Here is a 22,100-nt window from a genome sequence, read left to right as displayed (position 1 = left end):
AAAACCATAGCTTTGACTAGACAGAACTTTGTTGGCAAAGTAATGTTTCTGCTTTTTAATATGCTGTCTAGGTTGGTCACAGCTTTTCTTCCAAGGAGCAAGCGTCTTTTAATTTCATGGCTGCAATCACCATCTGCAGTGATTTTGGAGCCCCTCCCAAAAAAAGTCTCCCACTGTTTCCATTGTTTCCCTATCTATTTGCCATGAAGTGATGGGACCAGATGCCATGATCTTAGTTTTCTGAATGTTGAGTTTTAAGCCAACTTTTTCACTCTCCTCTTTCACTTTCATCCAGAGTCTCTTTAGTTCTTTGCTTTCTGCCATAAGGGTGGTGTCATCTGCATATCTGAGGTTACTGATATTTCTCATGGCAATCTTGATTCCAGTTTGTGCTTCATCCAGTCCAGCATTTCTCATGATGCACTCTGCATGTAAGTTACATAAACAGGGTGACAATATACAGCCTTCGATGTACTCCTTACTTACCAACTCAATACTGACTTTGAATAATAGTTTTAATAAAAAATGGAAAATTCACAGTCAACTCATACCAACTGAGTTTTCATCATCTTCAAGGATGTGACTTCGCTGTCTAGGATGACCTGAAGCCAGCATAAGGTCATCATCATCTTCCTCATCATTCACAATCCCTTTTGAAAAAGAGTGGGTTTTGACTGCGTTGTCTTTTAGACAGTCACTGACATTACTTGTATCATCTCCATCAAAAAGATTTTTATAATCCTTTTCTACTCTGCTAGACACCTTGAACAAATTAATACAAATAAGAAAGCATTAGTGAACTATTTAGATAAACACAATTACTCAGAAGGCAACCTTTTAACATGTACCTATAAACTCTACTGAGTAAGCAAATGCCTTGGTAAAAACAGTTAGGAAATATATTTATTAGGACTGTTATTTACATTATGAAAGACCTAGTCCTTACTTTAAATGCGTTATAGTCTATAGATAAGTTGGAAGTATAAGCCAGACACGCAAAGAATACATGTGAATATCCAAATATAAAGCAAGATTTTATTCCTCACAATCATTATCCAGAAAAGAAGTCACCTATGAGTCCTTAAAAAGTCTCTCACTATAAGATATTCTCTCTTTATTTTCTTTTTGAACAAGATACTGCTTAGGTAAGATGTTTAAATGATCTCAGTTAAAGCTTGTTCTGGGGATATTTTTGGAAATTTTTTGATGCTTATAGAAGTAAACAGAACCAACAGAAAAATAAAAGTGGCAATTAAATTCAACATTTATCATTGATTCCTAGGAATATGAATATATTGCAAGTACTGAATGTCACTGTAAAAAATTTTTGAAATCACTTTAAGAAGTGAGCAGTAAGCAGTTATGCTGTAAAGATCACAGTTATTAACACAGAATGAATAAAAACCATACAATGTTAAGTCAAAGGAAAAACTTATAGCTGGGAATAAAAGTCTAGTAAGAACACCATTAATGGATTTGAAAGGGACTATATCACAAATCTGTTAGGTGGAAATGCATATAAATGTGTTCTGGAAAGTTGACATTTAAAAAATGAAGAGAACAGGAAAAATATTTCTAAGTTCATATGACTAAATAGTTAAATAACTAAATGCTAAAAGAAGGTATTTAACTATTTTATCCATAGTCCTAAATGTTTACATACTCAAGTTGGTAATAAATTTGCTTTTAACTTTGTTATCAAAAATGAGGATTTTAATCTTTTCCTTACAGAGAGGGCCACTCAGTGCTAGAGGTGTTGTAACAGAAATATGTACTGTGAGAAACAAAAGCAAAAAGGAGAGAGAAGACAACTCTAAATAGAAGGGCTAAGGTTTTATAAGAGGTGACAAACTAAATTATAACAAATTTTTTAAAATTCTTTAAAATTTTATTGAAGTACAGTTGATTTACAGTGTTAATTTCAGCTGATTGAGTTATACATATGTGTTTTCTTTTTCATATTCTTTTCCATTATGGTTTATCATAGGTTTCCTGTGGTATACAATAGGACCTTGTTGAACTAAAAATTATTTCTCAATTTACTTTTTGTTTTTATCAATGTTATATATACATATAGTCAGTGTTACAGGTTTAATATAAAAACAGATGATGGATTTGTTCACTATCTTGATTATAGTTATGGTTTCAAAATTTACCTAATCATACATTTCAAGTATGTACAGTTTACTTTGTATCAATTGTACTTCAATAAAGCTATTTAGGAAAAAATAAGCCATAAGGATATGCTGTACAGCATGAAACATAGCCAATATTTTTTAACAACTATAAGTAGAATACATCCTTTAAAAATTGGGAATCACTATATTATATACCTGTAACTTACATAATACTGTACGTCAACTATACTTCAGAAAAAAAATTCTTCTCTCTGTTTTGGTCTTTTTCCCTACACAGATTTCCCCCAAAGATCTTCCAATCTCCTGCTTGAAAAGCATAAGACTGGCTGACAATGCTCTGGGAGCCAAGTATGAAAAGTGAGCTGGAAATCCGAATGTTCAAATATATACATTTTCATATATTCTTTTTCAGAACAGTTTTTCCCCTTGACCCAACACCACTCAGTGGTACCCAGTGTAACCTTACTTGGAGGACAAGTCTCCAGCTTTGTGCCAGAATGTACGCGGGCTAGGGAGGACAATCACCCAGCTGTGCTCACTGCTGCTGAGACTGGAGGGGTCTATTTGCTTATTAAATCAACCCTCCTGTTTCCAGCTACACTTTTATATACCTAGGGCTACCAAATTTTGAATTTTGGGGACTAAGTCAAGCAAGCTAAATGGCACCTCAGCTGACCCCCATTGCAGTCTTAGGACTCAGCTTTTTGAGAAGTTCAATCTAGTTTCTAATTGTCCTTCTATTTTCCAACTTCCAGATTTTTTATTTTTTTACTATCATCATTTTAACTATCTCCTTTATGAGATCATGCACTTAAAAAAGATTGTCGGGATTTCCTTGGTGGTCCAGTGGTTAAGAATCGGACTGGGTTTGATTGGGTTCAATTGGGTTGGGTTGGGTTTGACTGCGGATTGGGTTCAATTCCTGTTCTGGGACAATCCCACATGCCATGGGACAACTAAGCCAGAAATCCATAACTACTGAGCCTGTGCTCCGCGGCAGAAGCCACCACCGCGAGAAGTCCATGGACCACAGCTGGAGAGTGGCCCCCACTCGCTGCAGCTAAAGAAAGCAGAAATGACCCCGCACAGCCAAAGATAAATAAATAAACATAAAAAAATAAAATTCAGTCATTTTGGTAGGGCTTTCAGGTATCAGGTATTTGAGCATATGTAAAACAAGCTCTGAGAGTTAAGGCTAATGCAGGACAGAAAAACTTCAGGTTAAACTAAATTACAGCTATTAACTCTAATTTTCATCTATAAAACATTTAACTAAAAATTCCTAGAACACATGAATACTAAAGCAGTATTTCACAAAGGCATTTCTTGGAGAGCCATGGAATATTAACGGACATTGTATGGAGGGAAAAAAGTTCCTTAGCAAAGGGTATTTGTGAAACATTAGGATAAAACAAGTTTAAACAGTTCTATGACAGAGCATTACTGAACATCTAATAACATAAATTATAATTTTCAAAGAAGGTAACCTAGTTTGCAGTGTTTCCCAAGTTCATACGACCACAGAAAGACTGAAGAAACTGTTCAACCCTATTACTTATTACCTTACTGTTTGACATCTTTCCATTGGGGTCACAAACATTCTCCAGGAGCCCCAGATTTCCTTCTGCATCAGTATAAGCTATTTGAGCACAAGTAGGATGCCATGACAGGCCACAGATTGCATAACCTTTCTCATGCTTCACCCTAAAAATTAAAATGTAAGCTCTTAAAACCTTGTCAAGAAAATTATAAGCTATCCATTTCTATAGATAAATTTTATTTAGCAAAGTTTTGATAAATGTATTAGTGTGCATTTTAACAATCTAATGATTACAAATTTGAAATGTTTAATAAAAAGCAAAAATCTAATAGAAATAAGCAAAAAAGAGACAAAAGATTTACTGAATCATACCTTTCAATGCAATTTTTGGTTTCCACATTCCAAATTATAATTAAACCATTAATACTCCCTGCAGCTAAATACTGTCCACAAGGAGACCAGGTTACTATATTCAGTGTCTAGTAAAGAAAAACAATTAATAAATAACTATTTTATTTAATTTGAAACTAAAAAACTCATTTTATTACCAAATTCAAAATTTTATATCCAATTTTTACTTAAATCTGATACACAAATGGCAAGACAAAGTTTATTTATTTTTTAATGTTCTTTTCCAGTAATACTTAACAAAGTAATAGCAGCTACTAGTTTGCTTATCATCAGAAAATTACAAGAGCACAATTTTAAAAACAGAATCTAAGAACTGCTTTTATCCTGGAGAGACAACACAAGTTATCCTCTTAGCAGTCATCAAGATGAAGAACCAGGAAGTGAAGTGAGTCATACTAAGGAGCATAACTGCTGACCTACTGGGCCTGTTTCCTAACTGCAAAATGGATAGAATGAGAGAAAAGAGGGTGAGGGTGAGACAGAGACATAGACCAACAACCTTTCCTGTTCTAAAATTCCAGGGTCTAATAAACAAGTCTCAAGGAAGTTCACTTAACAATAAATGCTTACTACTAATAATGTGAGAGTTATCTATTCTAATACTATGCTAGGCATTTGACTTCTTACAAATTAAAAGATTTTCTTATCAAATTTCACAAAGGAGAATGGTCAAATAAGAACCTAATAAAGACTTATCTACTGTCCAATTATTTGCTAAATGAAGAAAGGCTGAGGGGTGGAAGATGGAGTTCTTCTCCATGTCTAACAATATTTAACTGTAACTGTATTAAAGCAAATTATGCAGTAAATATTCCCATTAGCCTCTTGAAAGTATCACTTACAAAACCTACCTGAGAGATGAAATCATCTGAAAGATCAAACTGGTTACTCCAAGTTTCTCTTCTATATAGCTTAACAGATTTTTCCACAGGAACTGCCAATAACTATTAGGAAAGATAAATGATTTAAATAGAAGTTGACATTAGGTTTAAAGAGGAAAAAAAAGCAGAAAATTCATCCAAATAAGAGCAAAGCTATATTTTAATTGGCAAGTAACCAAACTCAGAAGGTTACTTAAAATCCTAGTAAGCAAAGAATGGGTGATGATCACTCAACTGCTTGTACTGAAAAACAAAGCACTTATAATACTCGTATTTTTAATACCATTTCTTGAGGCATATAAGCACTGTGGATCTAGAAATTCATCTTGGACTTTCCTGGTAGTCCAGTGGTTAAGACTCTGTGCTCCCACTGCAGGGGGTTCAAGTTTAACCTTTGGTCCTAGTTTCACATGCCACAATGTGTGGCCAAACAAAAAAAAATTTTTTTTTTAATTCATCTCATTTGCTGGAAGGAAAGAAAAGAGCCACAATACTTTGTGTATCTTAGAAAAAGGAAACTTATCTTCTTACGTATTCTTCCAAAGAAATAGATTAGTAAAAAATGACATATTCTTTTCACACTTACCAAAAAAATGTATGGTTTTTAAAATTTTATTGTTTCATAAGCAAAGAAAAATACATACCAGATTTCTCAACTATCACTTTAATGCTGAATGTACTCATAAAAGTTTCCATGACACAAAAGGGTATACATTGAAAAGTAACTCTCTCTAATCCCTAAATCCTATTTCTACTTCCCAAAAGCAAAGAACTTAAGCACAGTCTATACATGAATGCATTATGTACATATATGCAAAGAAACAATAAACAGCATTCTATCTACTATCTGTATCTACAGCTCTATAGCCTGATGTTTTTAGTATTTCTAAAGATTGAGTATTCCCAAAGATTGAGTATTCCCTGTGAAGACACAGATATACCTCATTCTAACAGTTGCAGAGTATTCCACTCCCAGGAATAAACACCACAATTTGACTAATTCTCTACTAAAGAACATTTAGGATGTTTACAATCTTTTGCTACTACAAATAATGATAAGACATTTTTGCCATACATGATACATAGTGCGTATGTGCCAAATATATCTACAGAATATATGCCTAGAACTAGTTCTATTGTTCATGCATTCCAATAAAAACTACCACATACTCCTCCATACAGTTTATATCAACCCTTTGAAGTTTGAGCATCAGACAAATGAAAAACAGATGATGTTTCAATTTTTCTTTCAGTATGAAAGCAAGTGTTAGTTGCTCAATCCTGTCCAATTCTTTGCAACCCCATGGACTGTAGCCCACCAGGCTCCTCTGTCTGTAGAATTTTCCACTCCTGCGTTGCAGACACATTCTTTACCATCTTAGCAACTAGGGAAGTCCTTAGTATAAAAGGCTGCATGTATTTTCATATGTAAAAGCCATTTGTGTATCTTTTTCTATACACTGTCTGCTAATGTCCTTGTTCATCTTTTTATTGGGATCTTACTGATTTATAAGAACTCTTTGACTATCAAAGAAATGAACTCTAAATTATAATTATTTCAAGCTCTCAGTTTACATTTGTCCTTTGCCACTGAAATATTTTTTTCATATTACCGAACTTATAAATTTCTTCTCAAAATTTTCACATACACAGAGAATTTGAAAAACAATACAGCAAATATCTATATAATGAGATTCACCATGTGATAGGAAGGCCTCAAGATGGTTCTCAGTAATTCTCACCTCCTGGTATTTATGCCTTTTGCCAGTACCTTTATTTAATCTCCTTTTCTTCACCTCTTTAATATACTAACTTCCCACATTTGCTTGATCTACCTCTCTGTTTAATAGATATCTATTCATGAGTAAGCAGCAAACTTTTAATTTCCATAGCGCATTATATGTTATATTTAACTAGATTTCGCCATTTTTCTTTTTCAAAACTTTTAGTTTTCCATATGGCTTTAGAATAAGTTCTTTGGTCCCCCTAAACATCTTACTGATATTTTATATTGTATGTTTTCAACACTATAAATAATTTAGGCAATAACTGATATAGTAATATCAAAAATTCATTTCAAATAATGGGATATATTTTTTAATGTACTTTTCTAAATATTTTCATTTGCAACAACATGGATAAACCAGGAGGTATTATGCTTAGTGAAATAAGTCAGAGAAAGGCAAATACTGTATGTTATTACATCTGGAATTTAAAAAATAAAATAAGTAAATAAAATGAATAAATAAAACAGAAACAGACTCACAGATAAATAGAACAAATTAAGTGGTTACCACTGAGAAGAGAGGCGAAGTGCAAGAGGGGCTAGAGATTAAGAAGTACAAACTATATTGTATAAAATAAATAAGCTAAAAGAATATATTGCACAGGGGATGCAGCCAATATTTTATGTAACTTTAAATGGAATACAGTCTAAGAAAATTCTGAATCACTATGTTGTATATCTGACACCATGAAACATTGTAAATCACCTATTCCTCAATAAATAAGTAACTTAGAAAAAAGAATGGGATAAATTTTTTTCTAAAGTTTTCTTTTACCCTTCTGGGTAGCATGTTTCTCTTTATTTGGCTCTTACACATTTTTTGGAGTTTACTCCAAGTTATTTTATCTTTTCCCACCATAGTTTCTAAATGGCTGCTGTTTATATACAGGACTGTTACTAGTTTCATATATTAATTTTGCTTCTGACTACCAGACTGAATTTTCATATCAGTAATATTTTTCCCTCAGTTGATTTTCTTGGGATACAAGCATTTTCTTGTATATATTCTCCTTCTCTTCTTTCAAATGTCTCATATCCTTCCATTGTCTAACTGTATCAACAAGTACCCCCAAGATGTTAAACACTAGTAGTAAAAGTTAACATAACAAGACTGTTTCCACATTGTTTCATTTAGAAAAATAAAGGAAAAAAAAATAGAAAAAAAGACAAAAGTTGAAATGTTTCTTAAAACTTTTCAATAATAATTAATTGGCTTTAGCTCTAAAATTTATAGAATAAATGAAATAGTTACAATTAAAAAAACTATTCTTACACTCAAAGGCAACAAGGACCGAAACACATAAATAAAACAAAGGTTGAAAAATGAGAGTCGCTCACCTTCCCACTTTTCGGCTGCCAAGCAAGTCTGCAGATCGATTTTGCATTTACCACATCATTGCATTTTTGTAGCAGTGGCCAACTAACAGGACATGTCTGATTAAAAAAAAAAAAAAACAGGAAAATCCAAGTCTTCTGACTGAAAAATAACCATTTTAAATAAATAAAAATGAAAAATAAAATGCAAAATAAAAACTTATTTCCCTTTATGAAAATTCTCCCCAAAAGATAAGCAGCACTAAATACATTTAATAAATGGTTTCTTCAAACTGATACATCACTCAGAAAAAAGCAACTTAATTCACTTTAACCTAATTATAATACAGTATTTGATTTACCTAAGTTCCTTTAAGTTTTTCAGAATTATAAAGAGCACAAGTCTTAAATAATTAACTCAATAAGAGTATTTCCTATGTAGGACAAACAAACAATATACTCACTGAATAAATACAAACAAAAACCCCCAGTACATTAAAATCTTAAAGTAACTATGAAAAGAAACTTGAGAGATTTACTGTAAAATATCAAGCTGTCAAAGTCAGTTCTTTTAAACAGTTCAAACATGAGGGAAGGGACTGTGGCTATGAGCTGAATCGTATCTGTAGGGGATGTTTTTCTCATCAGCCACATCATCCCCACAAATGCCAAGCCTTCTCTCATTGCCTCAGGAAGAATTAATTGTTCCTTCCGCTGATCCAGAAAGCACCTTCTTCATACCTCTTTTAAAACTACTATCAGGCTGGGTTAGAATAAATTGTGTGACTCTCCAAATCAAGTATGGCCCATGTCTTATTTTTGAATCCCCAACATCTAGGGACCAAAATATGGTAATTAGTTTGTAAATATATAACGATCAAATTTCCCTTACTGACTTACCAAACCTAAAAATGAAATATAAATCTATAATTTCCTTTGTGATTGGGTACAAAATCAATTAGTCTTCAACATATTTACTTTTGAAATTACCATGGAATTCAATCACAAAACCAGTATTTTATGCTACTGAAAAGAAACGAACTATGAAGGAAAAGAATTACTAATTTGGCCCAATAATACATTATGTAACACCCAATATATGACCAAATAGGCAAACAGTTTAAAATTCAAATTGATGAGTTTACCTGATCTGAAATTTGCCACACTTTGACAGATCCGTCACAACTAGCTGATGCCTGCAGGAATGAAACAATAGATTTCTCTATAGTTAGACCCATAATACTATATGGAAACTGGTTCAAACAGGCTTTTATCAATTGCATGAAATTTTATGCTAATTTTCTTACAGCTTTAAACATATTCATCAAAAAATGCAAAACGAGGAGAAAAAATGATTACCAGAAAGATGTCCTTAGGGTCAAAGGAAAGACTTAAAACAGGGGCATCATGTCCTCGAAATGTTTTCTGTTGGCTGCAATCCATCACATCCACAATTTTGACTAGAAAGTCACTAAGAACAAAAAGAGTAATGTATATCAATAAATGCCAATGCAAAGGCTCTCAAAAGCTATGACCCAAATATTTCAAAAACACCAGAGTAAATGCCATCATTTCTTTGTTGCAACATGTGAAATCTGGCACCCATATCTAATAACTTACCTTTTAGTTTTGCTCTATGCTGCTGCTGCTAAGTCGCTTCAGTCATGTCTGACTCTGTGCGACCCCATAGATGGCAGCCCACCAGGCTCCCCCGTCCCTGGGATTCTCCAGGCAAGAACACTGGAGTGGGTTGCCATTTCCTTCTCTAACGCAAAAAGTGAAGTCGCTTAGTTGTGTCCTACTCTTCACGACCCCATGGACCGCAGCCTATCAGGCTCCTTCGTCCATGGGATTTTCCAGGCAAGAGTGCTGGAGTGGGTTGCCATTGCCTTCTCCTTCTGTTCTATAAAGATGCTATAAAACATAACTCAAGGTTTCCTATATGTTCAATACAAATACTTTTAGAAAGTGGCTTCCTTAGTTAAATCTTAAGCTTCTATTACTTGCTAATCTAATTACAGTAATAATCATTTTTAAAAGCACTTTGCCAGCACTGCCCTGGTGGTCCAGTGGTTAAGAATCTGCCCTGCAATGTAAAGTACACTGGTCTGACTCCTGGTCTGGAAAGATCCCAAATGCTGTGCAGCAATTAAGCCCTCGAGCCGCAACTACCCACACCGAACTACTAAAGCCCACTAGCCCTAGAGCCCATGCTCTGCGACATGAGAAGCCACCACGATAAGAAGTACGCACATCCCAACAAACAGTCGCCCCTGCTTGCCACAACCAGAGAAAGCCAGTGTTCTGCAACAAAGACCTACCATAGCCAAAAAATTAAGTAAATCTTAAAAAAAAAAAAAGCACTAGGCCTTTTACTCCAACTCAGAAATTCACCAATTACACTTTCTTCCTATGACAAATAAGCATCAAGAGAAACAAAACTCCTAACTGTACAGTGTTGCTGCTAAGTTGCTTCAGTCGTGTCCGACTCTGTGCGACCCCATAGACGACAGCCCACCAGGCTCCCCCATCCCTGGGATTCTCCAGGCAAGAATACTGGAGTTGGTTGCCATTTCCTTTTCCAATGCATGAAAGGGAAAAGTGAAAGTGAAGTCGCTCAGTCCTGTCTGACTCTTAGCGACCCCAAGGACTGCAGCCTACCAGGCTCCTCCGTCCATGGGATTTTCCAGGCAAGAGTACAATGTACATTCTGTCTAAAATAATTTTTAAAATTTTGTATCCAACTATCATCTTTCCTCAGTCTTTTCCAATATTTACTTAGCAGGCTGTCAACAAAGCAATATACCTCAATTCACAAAGAAGCACTAGTTTATCATCAAAAACCTTTACCAGAAAAAGACTAAAATATAATACTTAAATAACAACAACAAAGAAGGACTAGAGTCCCGAATATGTTATCCTGAGTCCAATGAATGAGGCCATTTTGTTCTAATATTATTTCATTTTCTGATACCAAAGAGCCTTACCTAGATCCAGCAGCAATTTTTGTACCATCCCCATTAAAGACCACATGGTTTGCATTTGTGGTGAAGCGAGTCAATATTCCATCCGGAACTCCTTCAGGAAATGTGTGCACTTGAATAGTATTGTTAGATACTGCAGTGACCAATTTTCCATTCTAAAAGAAAAATAAAAGAAACACTGGTAAAAATGAACTAATTGGGAGTCCCTCAGTAGTTAAAAATCCTGTAAAAAACAACAACAAAAAATTTACAAATGTAATCAAGCTGGAATCAAGATTGCTGGGAGAAATCAATAACGTCAGATATGCAGATGACACCACACTTATGGCAGAAAGTGAAGAGGAGCTAAAACGCCTCTTGATGAAAGTGAAAGAGGAGAGTGAAAAGTTGGCTTAAAGCTCAACATTCAGAAAACCAAGATCATGGCATCTGGTCCCATCACTTCAAGGGAAATAGATGGGGAAACAGTAGAAACGGTGTCAGACTTTATTTTTTGGGGCTCCAGAATCACTGCAGATGGTGACTGTAGCCATGAAATTAAAAGACGCTTACTCCTTGGAAGAAAAGTTATGACCAACCTAGACAGTATATTCAAAAGCAGAGACATTATTTTGCCAACAAAGGTCCATCTAGTCAAGGCTATGGTTTTTCCTGTGGTCATGTATGGATGTGAGAGTTGGACTGTGAAGAAGGCTGAGTGCCGAAGAATTGATGCTTTTGAACTGTGGTGTTGGGGAAGACTCTTGAGAGTCCCTTGGACTGCAAGGAGATCCAACCAGTCCATTCTGAAGAAGATCAACCCTGGGATTTCTTTGCAAAGAATGATGCTAAAGCTGAAGCTCCAGTACTTTGGCCACCTCATGCGAAGAGCTGACTCATTGGAAAAGACTCTGATGCTAGGAGGGATTGGGGGCAGGAGGAGAAGGGGACGACCCAGGATGAGATGGCTGGATGGCATCACAGACTCATGGATGTGAGTCTGAGTGAACTCCGGGAGTTGGTGATGGACAAGGAGGCCTGGCGTGCTGTGATTCATGGGGTCGCAAAGAGTCAGACACGACTGAGCAACTGAACTGAACTGAACTGAAGTGAACTGAATCCATGTTAAGAGAAAAATAATCACTCAATGTACAACTTTTCTGAAATAGCTATTAGCAAGAAAAACTTATTTGCTGTCTTTAGAAAATTTAATTCCCCCTTCATCAGCCCAACTTTCAGCCTCTGATTTTTCTTGTACTTCTGCCAAGAAAAATAATTAAATAGTGTTTTATGGATTTCCAAATGTCACAAAAAAAGAGAATCTGACAAGAAAGCATAGCTCGTCTCAATGAGGGAACAGCACAATGGACACGCTATCAGTGCTGCCCTATGTTCCGGAAAACAAGCATCAGATGTCTTTGTGGAATAGGGTGAAGTCTAAATGCAGAATTCACAGCTCCCTTTTTTTTAAGCACGCCACATAGCAGGCAGGATCTTAGTTCCCTAACCACGCATTGAACCCAGGTCCCCTGTAATGGAAGTGCAGTGTTTATTTAGTATTATAAAAACACCTGAATACATAGAAAATTTTAGGATCTGAATATGATCAGCAAACACTGTTGTTCTGCAGAGCTTTTAGCTAAGAATCATAAAAGGTTAAGGATCTGCCCTACCACCTTAATTTTTATTACTTATCCAGGAAGAATTAAGTCCTGATGGGCAAGACATAGTCTACCAACCCCACACACAACTTAAAATATCATATGGTCAATTTATTAATTTATATTGAATAATAACTGCTGAAAAACACAAACTACTCAAGTTTGTTAATGAACTTACTTTACCCTACACCAATAGGTCTTAGCCGTATTTGCATACTTGGGATCTCTCAGCTTATCTGCCGCATCTACTCCCATTCTAATGGGAAAAGAACCTGGTAATATACTGGCAAGTTACCATACAGCAGTATTTGGGGAGATGTATCCATCTGTTCAAACAACAGTACAGACAATTCAAATTTGAACTGTGATAAACACCTCTGAGTTCAATTACCGGAACACTGGTGAAAAATACTGTTTATGCCTGTTTGCAACTACTGTATATAATTAAAAACCCACAATAAACTAAATTGATAATGTTGAAGATAAGCTAACAATAATTTAAATGTGAAAACAAGAAGAGAATTAACAAAAAACTATAAACAACTCAACACAACACTGATGGTGCAAAGTGTTCTTTGGCCAAACTGTTAAAACACCAACTATTTATTTATGTGCATGGGCAGAAATTCTGCAACCTGGCTCTTCTTTACTTTGCAGACAGATTTCTTAGTAGAATACTAAGCATCCTCAGTTATCTCCAGTAAAGAATCTTGGCAGTTCTTTAACACAACTTTAACTAGCCCTCTATTCATGTGAAAATGTTAAAATACATAACTACACTAACTCCCTTGCAAGCCCGGAATAAAGGCCTTGCTTTTAAGTCATTTTCAAACAAATCTATTAGGAAATCAACTCACTACCAGTATATAATGTCAACTAGTAAAAACGAAAGAAAAAAAAAGAAACCATGCAAAGGATCAGAGCTGTGTTCTGGACCAGGTCAAGACTATTCTTTTTCTTGGTACACAGGGAGGAAGGAACCCCAGTAAAGGATAACTTGGACCCACTGTGTTCCTTACGAGCCATTTGACCTTCCTATGAGCTTTGATTTTTCCCAGAAAAAAAAGACAGTATAAAATACTAGGCAAGTATTAACAATAGTTAACTACTCACAGATACATTGATACATCCCACTTTTACTATTTTGGAGGGTGGTACTTTTTTTTTGCTTTGTTCTCAATTAAAGCACCTAATTGTATTTTCCTTATAACCAATTATGCTTTAAATGAAATACATTGCAAAACTGTCAACTTTGCATGGCTATTTGGAAATATCTTTTCATTGAAGTACTGGGTTAGCCAAAAAGTTCATTCAGGCTTTTATTTTATGTTATTGAGACAGCTAAAGCTTAGGCCAGTTGATAGGGAGTCCAAGGACCCTCAAGGAGGAGGGGAGACCAACATTCTTTATACATTCTTTTGCCTTAAAGCATCTAGTCACATAGACTCCACAAACAATACATCTTGCACACGTGTTATGTTTTTTTCTTCTTTTTTAACTCCATGTTAATGATTATAATGGTAACCACATATCTTGTCTGAGAATCTGTTTTTCCCTCAAGACTGTTGTAGGAATACATCCCCCCTAGCTAATCCTGTGCTGATGTTATCTCAAGATGTATGTTATGGGGGGGAAAGGTCCAATAGAGCTTTTACAACCTTGAAACAGTTTTTTAATTTATTCTTAGTGACGAATTAAAAGTATGTAACGCTCTGCTCAAACTGATGACAAGGGTATTTTCTCTACCCCCTTCTGATGTCTATGTCAGAAACTTTCTCTGCTCCTTTTCAATAAACTCTATCTGCCACAAGCCTTGAGTGATTTCTGTTATTTCCATGAGGGAATTCTTCTCCCAACAGGAGCCATGAGCTGGGTAGAACACAGCCTGCACTCTATGGCTTCACCACACCAGAACTGATTTCATCTCATTATGAAACCAGAATGAACTTTGAGGCCAACCCTACACGGCCAACCCTACATGGCCAACCCTACACAGCCAACCCTACACGGCCAACCCTACACGGCCATATACCATACTATAAATTCCATTCCTAAAGCCAAACATTTTAGCACTTAACATGGGACTTCTAGTGGGCTGAATGATGTTGATGCTCAGTCCCTAAGTTGTGTCTGACTCTTTGCGACCCCATGGATTGCAGCACACCAGGCTTCTCTGTCCTCCACTATCTCCCAGAGTTTGCACTGCTCAAATTCATGTCCACCAACTTTGTGAGGCTATCTAACCATATCATCCTCTGCCATCCCCTTCTCCTTTTGCCGTCAATCTTGCCCAGCATCAGGGTCTTTTCCAATGAGTCCACTCTTTGCACCAGGTGGCCAAAGTATAGGAGTTTTAGCTTCAGCATCAGTTCTTCCATTGACTATTCAGGATTGATTTCCTTTAGGATTCACTGATTTGATCTCTTTGCAGTCCAAGGGACCCTCAAGTCTTCTGCAGACCATAATTTTAAAGCATCAGTTCTTCAGTGTTCAGTCTTCTTTATGGTCCAACTCTCACATCAGTATATGGCTACTGGAAAAATCATAGCTTTGACTCTATGGACCTCTGACTATATGCCTCTATTTTTGAATATGCTCTTTAGGTTTACCATAGTTTTCCTTCCACAAGCAAAAGCATCTTTTAATTCCATGGCCACAGTCACCACTGCAGTGATTTTGGAGCCCAAGAAAAGAAAATCTGTCACTGCTTCCACTTTTTCCACTTCTATTTGTCATGAAGTGATGGGACCAGATGCCATGATCTTAAGTTTTTTTAGTGTTGAGTTTCAAACCAGTTTTTTCAATCTCCTCTATCACACTCAAGAGCTCTTTAGTTTCTTTTCACTTTCTGCCATTAGAGTTGTATGATCTGCGTATCTGAGGCTGTTGATATTTCTTCTGGCAATCTTGATTCCAGCTTGGGACTCATCCAGCCCAGCATTTCGCATGATATACTCTTCATAGAAATTTAAGCACGGTGACAATATATAGCCTTGTTGTACTCTTTTCCTAATTTTGAATCAGTTGTTTCATGTCTGGCTCTAACTGTTGCTTCTTGACTTGCATACAAGTTTCTGAGTAGACAGGTAGTGGTCTGGTATTCCCATCTCTTTTAAGAATTTTCCAGATTGCTGTTATCCACATAGTTAAAGGCTTTAGCGTAGTCAATGAAGCAGAAGTAGCTGCCTGTCTGAACTCCCTTGTTTTCTCCATGATCCAACAAGTGTTGGCAATTTGATCTCTAGCTCCTCTGCCTCTTCGAAACCCAGCTTATATACACCTGGAAGTTCTTGGTTCATATACTGTTAGAGCCTAGCTTGAAGGATTTTGAGCATAACCTTGCTATGATTTAGCTCATATTTAATGTACAACAGTCATTTATATTTTTCTCCTGGGAAGACATTTTCTATTCTATATGACTATTTAAAAAAGAATATGTAAAGTATTTAAGACCATCTCATCTACCTTAATGAGTCTAGGTTTGAAAAATATATGAATTCTATAGAAAGATTATTTTTTCTATCCAAATAAAATACACTTAACTCAAAATTCATCAAAAATAAAAACTCAGATACTTAGTTTGCAAAGTCCTTCTGAAAACACAGCTCCATTCTCCAAGGAACCTATATCTCATTCCCATATTTACTTTAAATAAAATATTAGAAATATGAAATAAGTCTGTATCTTGAAGTTAATGAAACAGTCCTTTTTTCCAGTACAATTTCTCAAGTTATGTGAATTAGTGAGCTAAAATTTTGAAAATATATTGTTAATTTTCCAAAGGAGAATAGGAACATTTAAAACTCTAAAGATAAGGTATAATTTCTTGCATATATTTTAACTGCTGTCACTATCCATTAATCACCTCTCAGATTTTACCTGTAAAAATTTTTAAATTATGGCATTATTACACATTTTAAAATATTATTTCATAAGAGAAATAAAAAAAAAATCTGCATTCAGAACTTCTATAAAAATATTTTTCATCCAAACATCACATGGCAGTGTCATTTCATATCAATTGCTGTAATTGTTTGCAATACCTTTAAAGCACATGAATATGCTTTTTCTCCAACATTAATGGATTTAGGGTCATCATCATCCAAATCTTCCCAAATCCTCACATCACCATCACTTCCAGAAGTTACAATACAGCTGTGAAGGAAACACACTCATTAAAAAGTCACCCAGTTTTAGGTTTATTAATTTTTTTAGAATGCTACTTCATCTCTTTTTTAATTAAATCAAGGTTATCAGCCAATGGTTCCTTATTTTACATATATTAACCTCAATAACAAGGACTGTTAACCTCTCATTCTATAAAATAAAATGTAAGTTTATGTTCTCTACAGTTTCTCCGTGGCATAAAATTATTTAGATATTTGCAATAATGTAAGACAGTGAAACCTGTAATCTCTGTAACAACAGGGACACAGACCAGGTCTACTTCGCTTACCATTGTGCCTACAGCACAAAGCAGTCTCTGACAGAAGCTTTGATAAATGCTGAATGAATAAATGGATGAATGCAAGAGCTCAATTATCCAAAGCTGATTATTCAAGTGGCTATCTGTCATCTCTCAAATCTTATTTTCTGAGTGATGTTATTCATTTGTTATGTCCTCTCTAGACACAACAGTAAATAAAATACAAAAATAAAATGGTAAATGGCAAAGAGTAGCCATATAAAAAACTATGGATGGGGGCTTCCCTGGTGGCTCAGTGGTAAGGAAGCCACCTGCCAATGCAGGGGACACAGGTTTGATCCCTGATCTAGGAGGAACCCACATGCAGCAGAGCAACTAAGCCCATGCACTACAACTACTGAGCCTGTGCTCCAGAGCCCAGGAGTGGTAACTTCTGAGTTCATATGTTGCAACTACTGAAGCCCATGCTCCTCAACAGGAGGGCTCCACAATGAGAAGCCTGTGCACCAAAACCAGAGAGTAGCTCCTACTTGTAACAACCAGAGAAAGCCCACACAGCAATGAAGATCCAGCACAGCCAAAAATAAAAACAAAACTATGGATGTTCAGGAGAAAAAAATTAATTTCCACTTGGAAAGTCAGAAGGGTTCGTAAGAAAAGGACAGGTAGGACTGGATATGCTGAGATTGGTAAAAAGGACAGTTTCAAACAGACAATACTACATGAATCAAAATAAGAAATTAGTAAAGCATAGGGGAGTTTACATGGAGCAGGCATGCCAGGAAACTGAGGGGGGAAAAAGTAGATTGACTTTAATGCCAGAGTAAGGAGTTTGGATTCAGTTCTATAAGAAATAAATAAGAGGACTGTAAGTCTCAGTTTGCCCTGGACATTCCTGATTTATGCACCCCGCTGATTTGGCATTTATCCTAATTTTTTGCTTTAAAATATATCAGTATTAGTTGCATTAAAATTTGTCCTAATTTTTCACTTTAAAACACATTAGCACTAGTTGTGTCAAAATTGGTGAATTTGACAGACTTCTTTTCCCTTTCAGGTTCTGCCATGATCTTGTTTGCGGTGTAACAAGTGCCATGAATCGAGTTCTCACCTCAACATGTAGGTAAATCTGCAAGACAACCACTGATACCCATCTCTCCCTTTCCAACCCTTTCTTGACATAACATAACACCTCTTTTCAGAGACAACAGGTGTTAACTGATAAAATTTTTTTAATGTTTTGACACAAATTTTTTTACAAAAACATTGTCTTGAAATAGTTTTTAAATAGTAGTATGTTACAGATCTATTAAAAAGAATAATTTGCCAATCATTAAATAATTTAAAAAACTGTACTTTATTTTGAAACCCTTCTCTCCATTCTCAAAGGTGTCCTAGGTTAGATAATAAATGAAGAAATCCACTGTAAGTTTTTAAGCAAAGGACTAATTCTATCACACCTTTATCCTCTCTCCCACAGCAATGCTCTTTCCCTAATCTAACCACCCCTTCCTAACCCTTCCAGTGGGCCTCATGAGATTCATGGTCAGGGACCAGCAAAATCAGCTTTTTTCTGAACATTCCTCTGAAAACACTGCTTCCTCTTCAGCCTTCTTAAGTGGTGGCTGACTTCTTTTCTATATCCCTCTGGGACCCCACGTTATTACCCTGGCCATTCTATCACCACACCCTACTCTCTCAGGAGAAAAAAAAAAAAAGCCTGAAACTGTCATCAGACTAGCTACAAATTCTTCAAGAGAAATCCCTTGTTCCCTAACAATTTTAAGCAGAAGGCTCCTTGTTATTCTCTAACACTATTCCTAATGCAATTCTGTATTTTCAATATCCATGTAGATGAAACCTTCTGATACTTGATCTTGTACCTCCATCCCATCTCAGACTCAAATTTTGTCTTTATCAACACTGCAATTGGTTCATAATCTGCTTTAAGCATCTTAATCACTTATTGTTTCACTATTTTTAAATTCTATTACAATTCTATCTACAATCTACTGAAAGTACCTTTTCACTGTTTCTCATTCCCTCAAATTCTCACATACCTCCTAATCTGGTTTAGATCCATACTGTCACTAAAATGAATTCTTTATGTTATACTCAAATAAATCCTCTGGGTTTCACTTTGACTACCAAAAAAAAAAAAAACAACAACAACAACCCTGGTTAAACATCCAACTCACTGCCTATTAATAAATTTGCACTTACAGAACTAAACAGAATTGGAGAAAACACAGAACCAGATTATTTCATCCCAATCTAAATTCATAACTATTAATTTGAATTAGGCCTTTAGTGCTGCCCTGTAATCCAATTACATTTCCCTAGTTCATTCAACTTACCCTCTCTACTAACCACCTATCTCATATCTACTCCTCTTCCTTCAAACCTCTACCTCCTGTCCATTCTCAACTAATGACTTTATTTCCTATTTCACTCAGAAAACAGAAACAGTCTATAGAAATTATCCACATGTTCTCCACATTCATTCTAGGTGCTCCTTTCCTCTGTTTATAAAACTGACCGTGCTCCTATCTCTGGCCAATCCCTCCTGCTTTTTACTCTACCATAGCGCCTCTCATCCACTCAAAGACATCACCATAGCCATTCTCCTTTTTATTCTAATATTGGGTTAACCCTCTTTTGGTTCCTCTCCACTGAAACATATGCTGTAATCTTTCTCACCTTAAAAGATTACCTTTCCTGACTTCACATTCCTATTCCACTACTCTCATTCTTTCAGTGTCATCCTCATAAACTCCAATCATTTTCTATTCTCCTAAATCCATTGTAACAAAGCTTTTATTCTTACCACTCCATTAAAAAAGAAAACAAATAAAAATACCCTCAACTTGACCCACCAGCAGAATTTGCCATAGTGTATTTCCTCCTCCTTAAAACATTTATTTGGCTTACTGATACCATTCTTGTCTCCTGATTTTCTACTTTTCTTACAATCCCTTCTTATCCTCTTTGGCTACACCTCCTTCTCCTATTTGGTATCCTAATATTCTGGAGTGCCCAGGGCTTAGACCTACAATCTCTTAAAAAAATAAAACATTCACTCCATCCCTAGATGATTTCATCCAAGTTCACAGTATTAAATATCCCTCCCTTCTGAAACTAGGCCAACTTCCCCCTCCTATATGCTTATCACTATACATATCACTTAATAACTCTAACTGTAATTCTAAATGCATTTTTTGTAATTAATTTGTATTCTGTTTCTGTCAATCTACAAAGACTTTAAGGTCAATGAGGGAGAAGACTGTGCTTTGTTTAAACTATTGTATCTCTAGCACCCAGTGGAGTAGACATGCAGTATTTTCTCAGTGAATCAATCAATACAGGAGTGACAGCAGAAGCCACACAACTGGACAGTACTGAATAGGAATTCAGAAAGCTAAAAGGGAAGCTGGGAGAGATATTCACACAGTGAGATATGGGGAAATCACTGTGGCTTATACATGATTTAATGTAAACTCTATGCTACTTATATCAACATGTCTTATGGCTTGTCAAACATACACTGTACAACTGCTTTAACCGATTAAGAAAAGAATATGCTGAAAAGTTAAAATGGACTAATTGTAACTCAGGCATTCAAATTAGAGCTGGGTGGGCATTGTGGATATGGTTTCAAATACATTCCTGAATTGCTGAGAATTTGAATTTTCTGAACTATATCAGATTCAAGGATACCACCAGCTGTTCTCAAAACAGTATCTGCTAGCAGCTGCCAACTGCAACCTTATAACTATACAATCATACTGGACTCCAGCTAATCCTTACTTAACAAGCACCCTTACTTCTTGCCCACACCAATCATAATTCTGACAAACTACTCATGCAATTTTGCAATCTGGGCTGTTTTAAGTCTCCCTCATTTTGTAGTTCAACAGAACACAATTCAAGTGCTTCTTTAATCTGTATCTCCTGGACTATAGTCTTTAGTTTGGCTCAAGTAAAACTCTTTCCTATTCCGAGTGTAGACTGTTAATATAGATTATACCCCTCCAAGGGACTAGAATAATCCTGACAAAATATCACAAACTAGGAATCAAGCAGAGGAAATAAGTTGGGGGCGGGGGGTGGGGGTGGGGGAACATATCAAAAAGTTTTGAACAGTTTTAAAAAGCAAAGAGCATCACAAAAGGCCCTCCAAAAAGTTTGAATTAACCACTAAATTTGACAATCAGGCAGCTAGCTTTCTGGCAAAATAACTAATAATGTGAGATGCATAAAGGGGAATGTGGGGCAAAGCTCGTATCTTTCCAATTCCTCTGGAAGTAAGATTTCACACTCCTTAGCTTTCTTGATATACTAAAACTACCACGCTGGGCTGAATGAAACAGTAAATCTATGGACAACACATGTGCCATTTTGGATTTCAACCTTATTTCTATCTGGATGAGCCACTTTACGCAGCACTAGTTACATGACATAGAATAATAACTAATATTCACACCTGAAACCTCCTTTTTTGGTTCTCAAAGTACCTTACCTCCCAGAATCATCAAAACAGACATCTGTGTGTCCCTCTGTGTGGCCATATCTCATGGGCTTCTGTGTGGCAGGCATTTTTTCCTTTACTTATCTGAAAATGTTTGATAAAAGTTAGTATTATTTTAAAGGACAGGAAAGCCGGGGGCTGATGGTAAAGAAGGGAGGTCAGTCTTCTGCGGGACACGCCCTCGGCAGCCCCTTTACCCGACCCGAGGGGCGCAAACAGAATATAGCGAAGGGTCCGTCCGACATAGGCAGGAAGAGAACACGCTTGTCTTCGATGGGCGGCAAGGACGAGGCCATTGAGAAGGGCGACTCACCTAGACGACCGAACCTCCACAGCCGAGGAAAGGCTAGCGGGAGCGAGCGCCGGCGCCGGACGCTTCCCGCGCTCGGCGTGGTCCCACACTGCGCCTGCGCCGGCCCGCCCACTCCCAGCGCGGTCCAGACCCGGGACGC

At 36.2% G+C, this 22,100-nt stretch overlaps 1 protein-coding gene across 1 annotated transcript in view; it reads right to left on the bottom strand.

Annotated features, from left to right (window-relative positions):
* WDHD1 (WD repeat and HMG-box DNA binding protein 1) overlaps window positions 1-21,716 on the bottom strand; it is a 49,347-nt gene extending 27,631 nt beyond the window's left edge. Inside the window, exons 1-10 of the mRNA XM_068964855.1 lie at window positions 21,640-21,716; window positions 16,738-16,849; window positions 11,058-11,209; window positions 9,430-9,541; window positions 9,216-9,266; window positions 8,095-8,190; window positions 4,941-5,033; window positions 4,051-4,157; window positions 3,701-3,842; window positions 552-762 (exon numbers count right to left, since the gene is read on the bottom strand). Of these exons, the coding sequence (XP_068820956.1) occupies window positions 552-762; window positions 3,701-3,842; window positions 4,051-4,157; window positions 4,941-5,033; window positions 8,095-8,190; window positions 9,216-9,266; window positions 9,430-9,541; window positions 11,058-11,209; window positions 16,738-16,849; window positions 21,640-21,716 (1,153 nt within the window). The remainder of the gene's footprint in view (window positions 1-551; window positions 763-3,700; window positions 3,843-4,050; window positions 4,158-4,940; window positions 5,034-8,094; window positions 8,191-9,215; window positions 9,267-9,429; window positions 9,542-11,057; window positions 11,210-16,737; window positions 16,850-21,639) is intronic.
* Window positions 21,717-22,100: the final 384 nt, after the last annotated feature.

This window comes from Capricornis sumatraensis, chromosome 2, assembly GCF_032405125.1.
Source record: "Capricornis sumatraensis isolate serow.1 chromosome 2, serow.2, whole genome shotgun sequence".
NCBI lineage: Eukaryota > Metazoa > Chordata > Mammalia > Artiodactyla > Bovidae > Capricornis > Capricornis sumatraensis.
The sequence above is the reverse complement of the archived record's forward strand: the minus strand, read 5'-3'. Positions and strand labels throughout refer to the sequence as shown.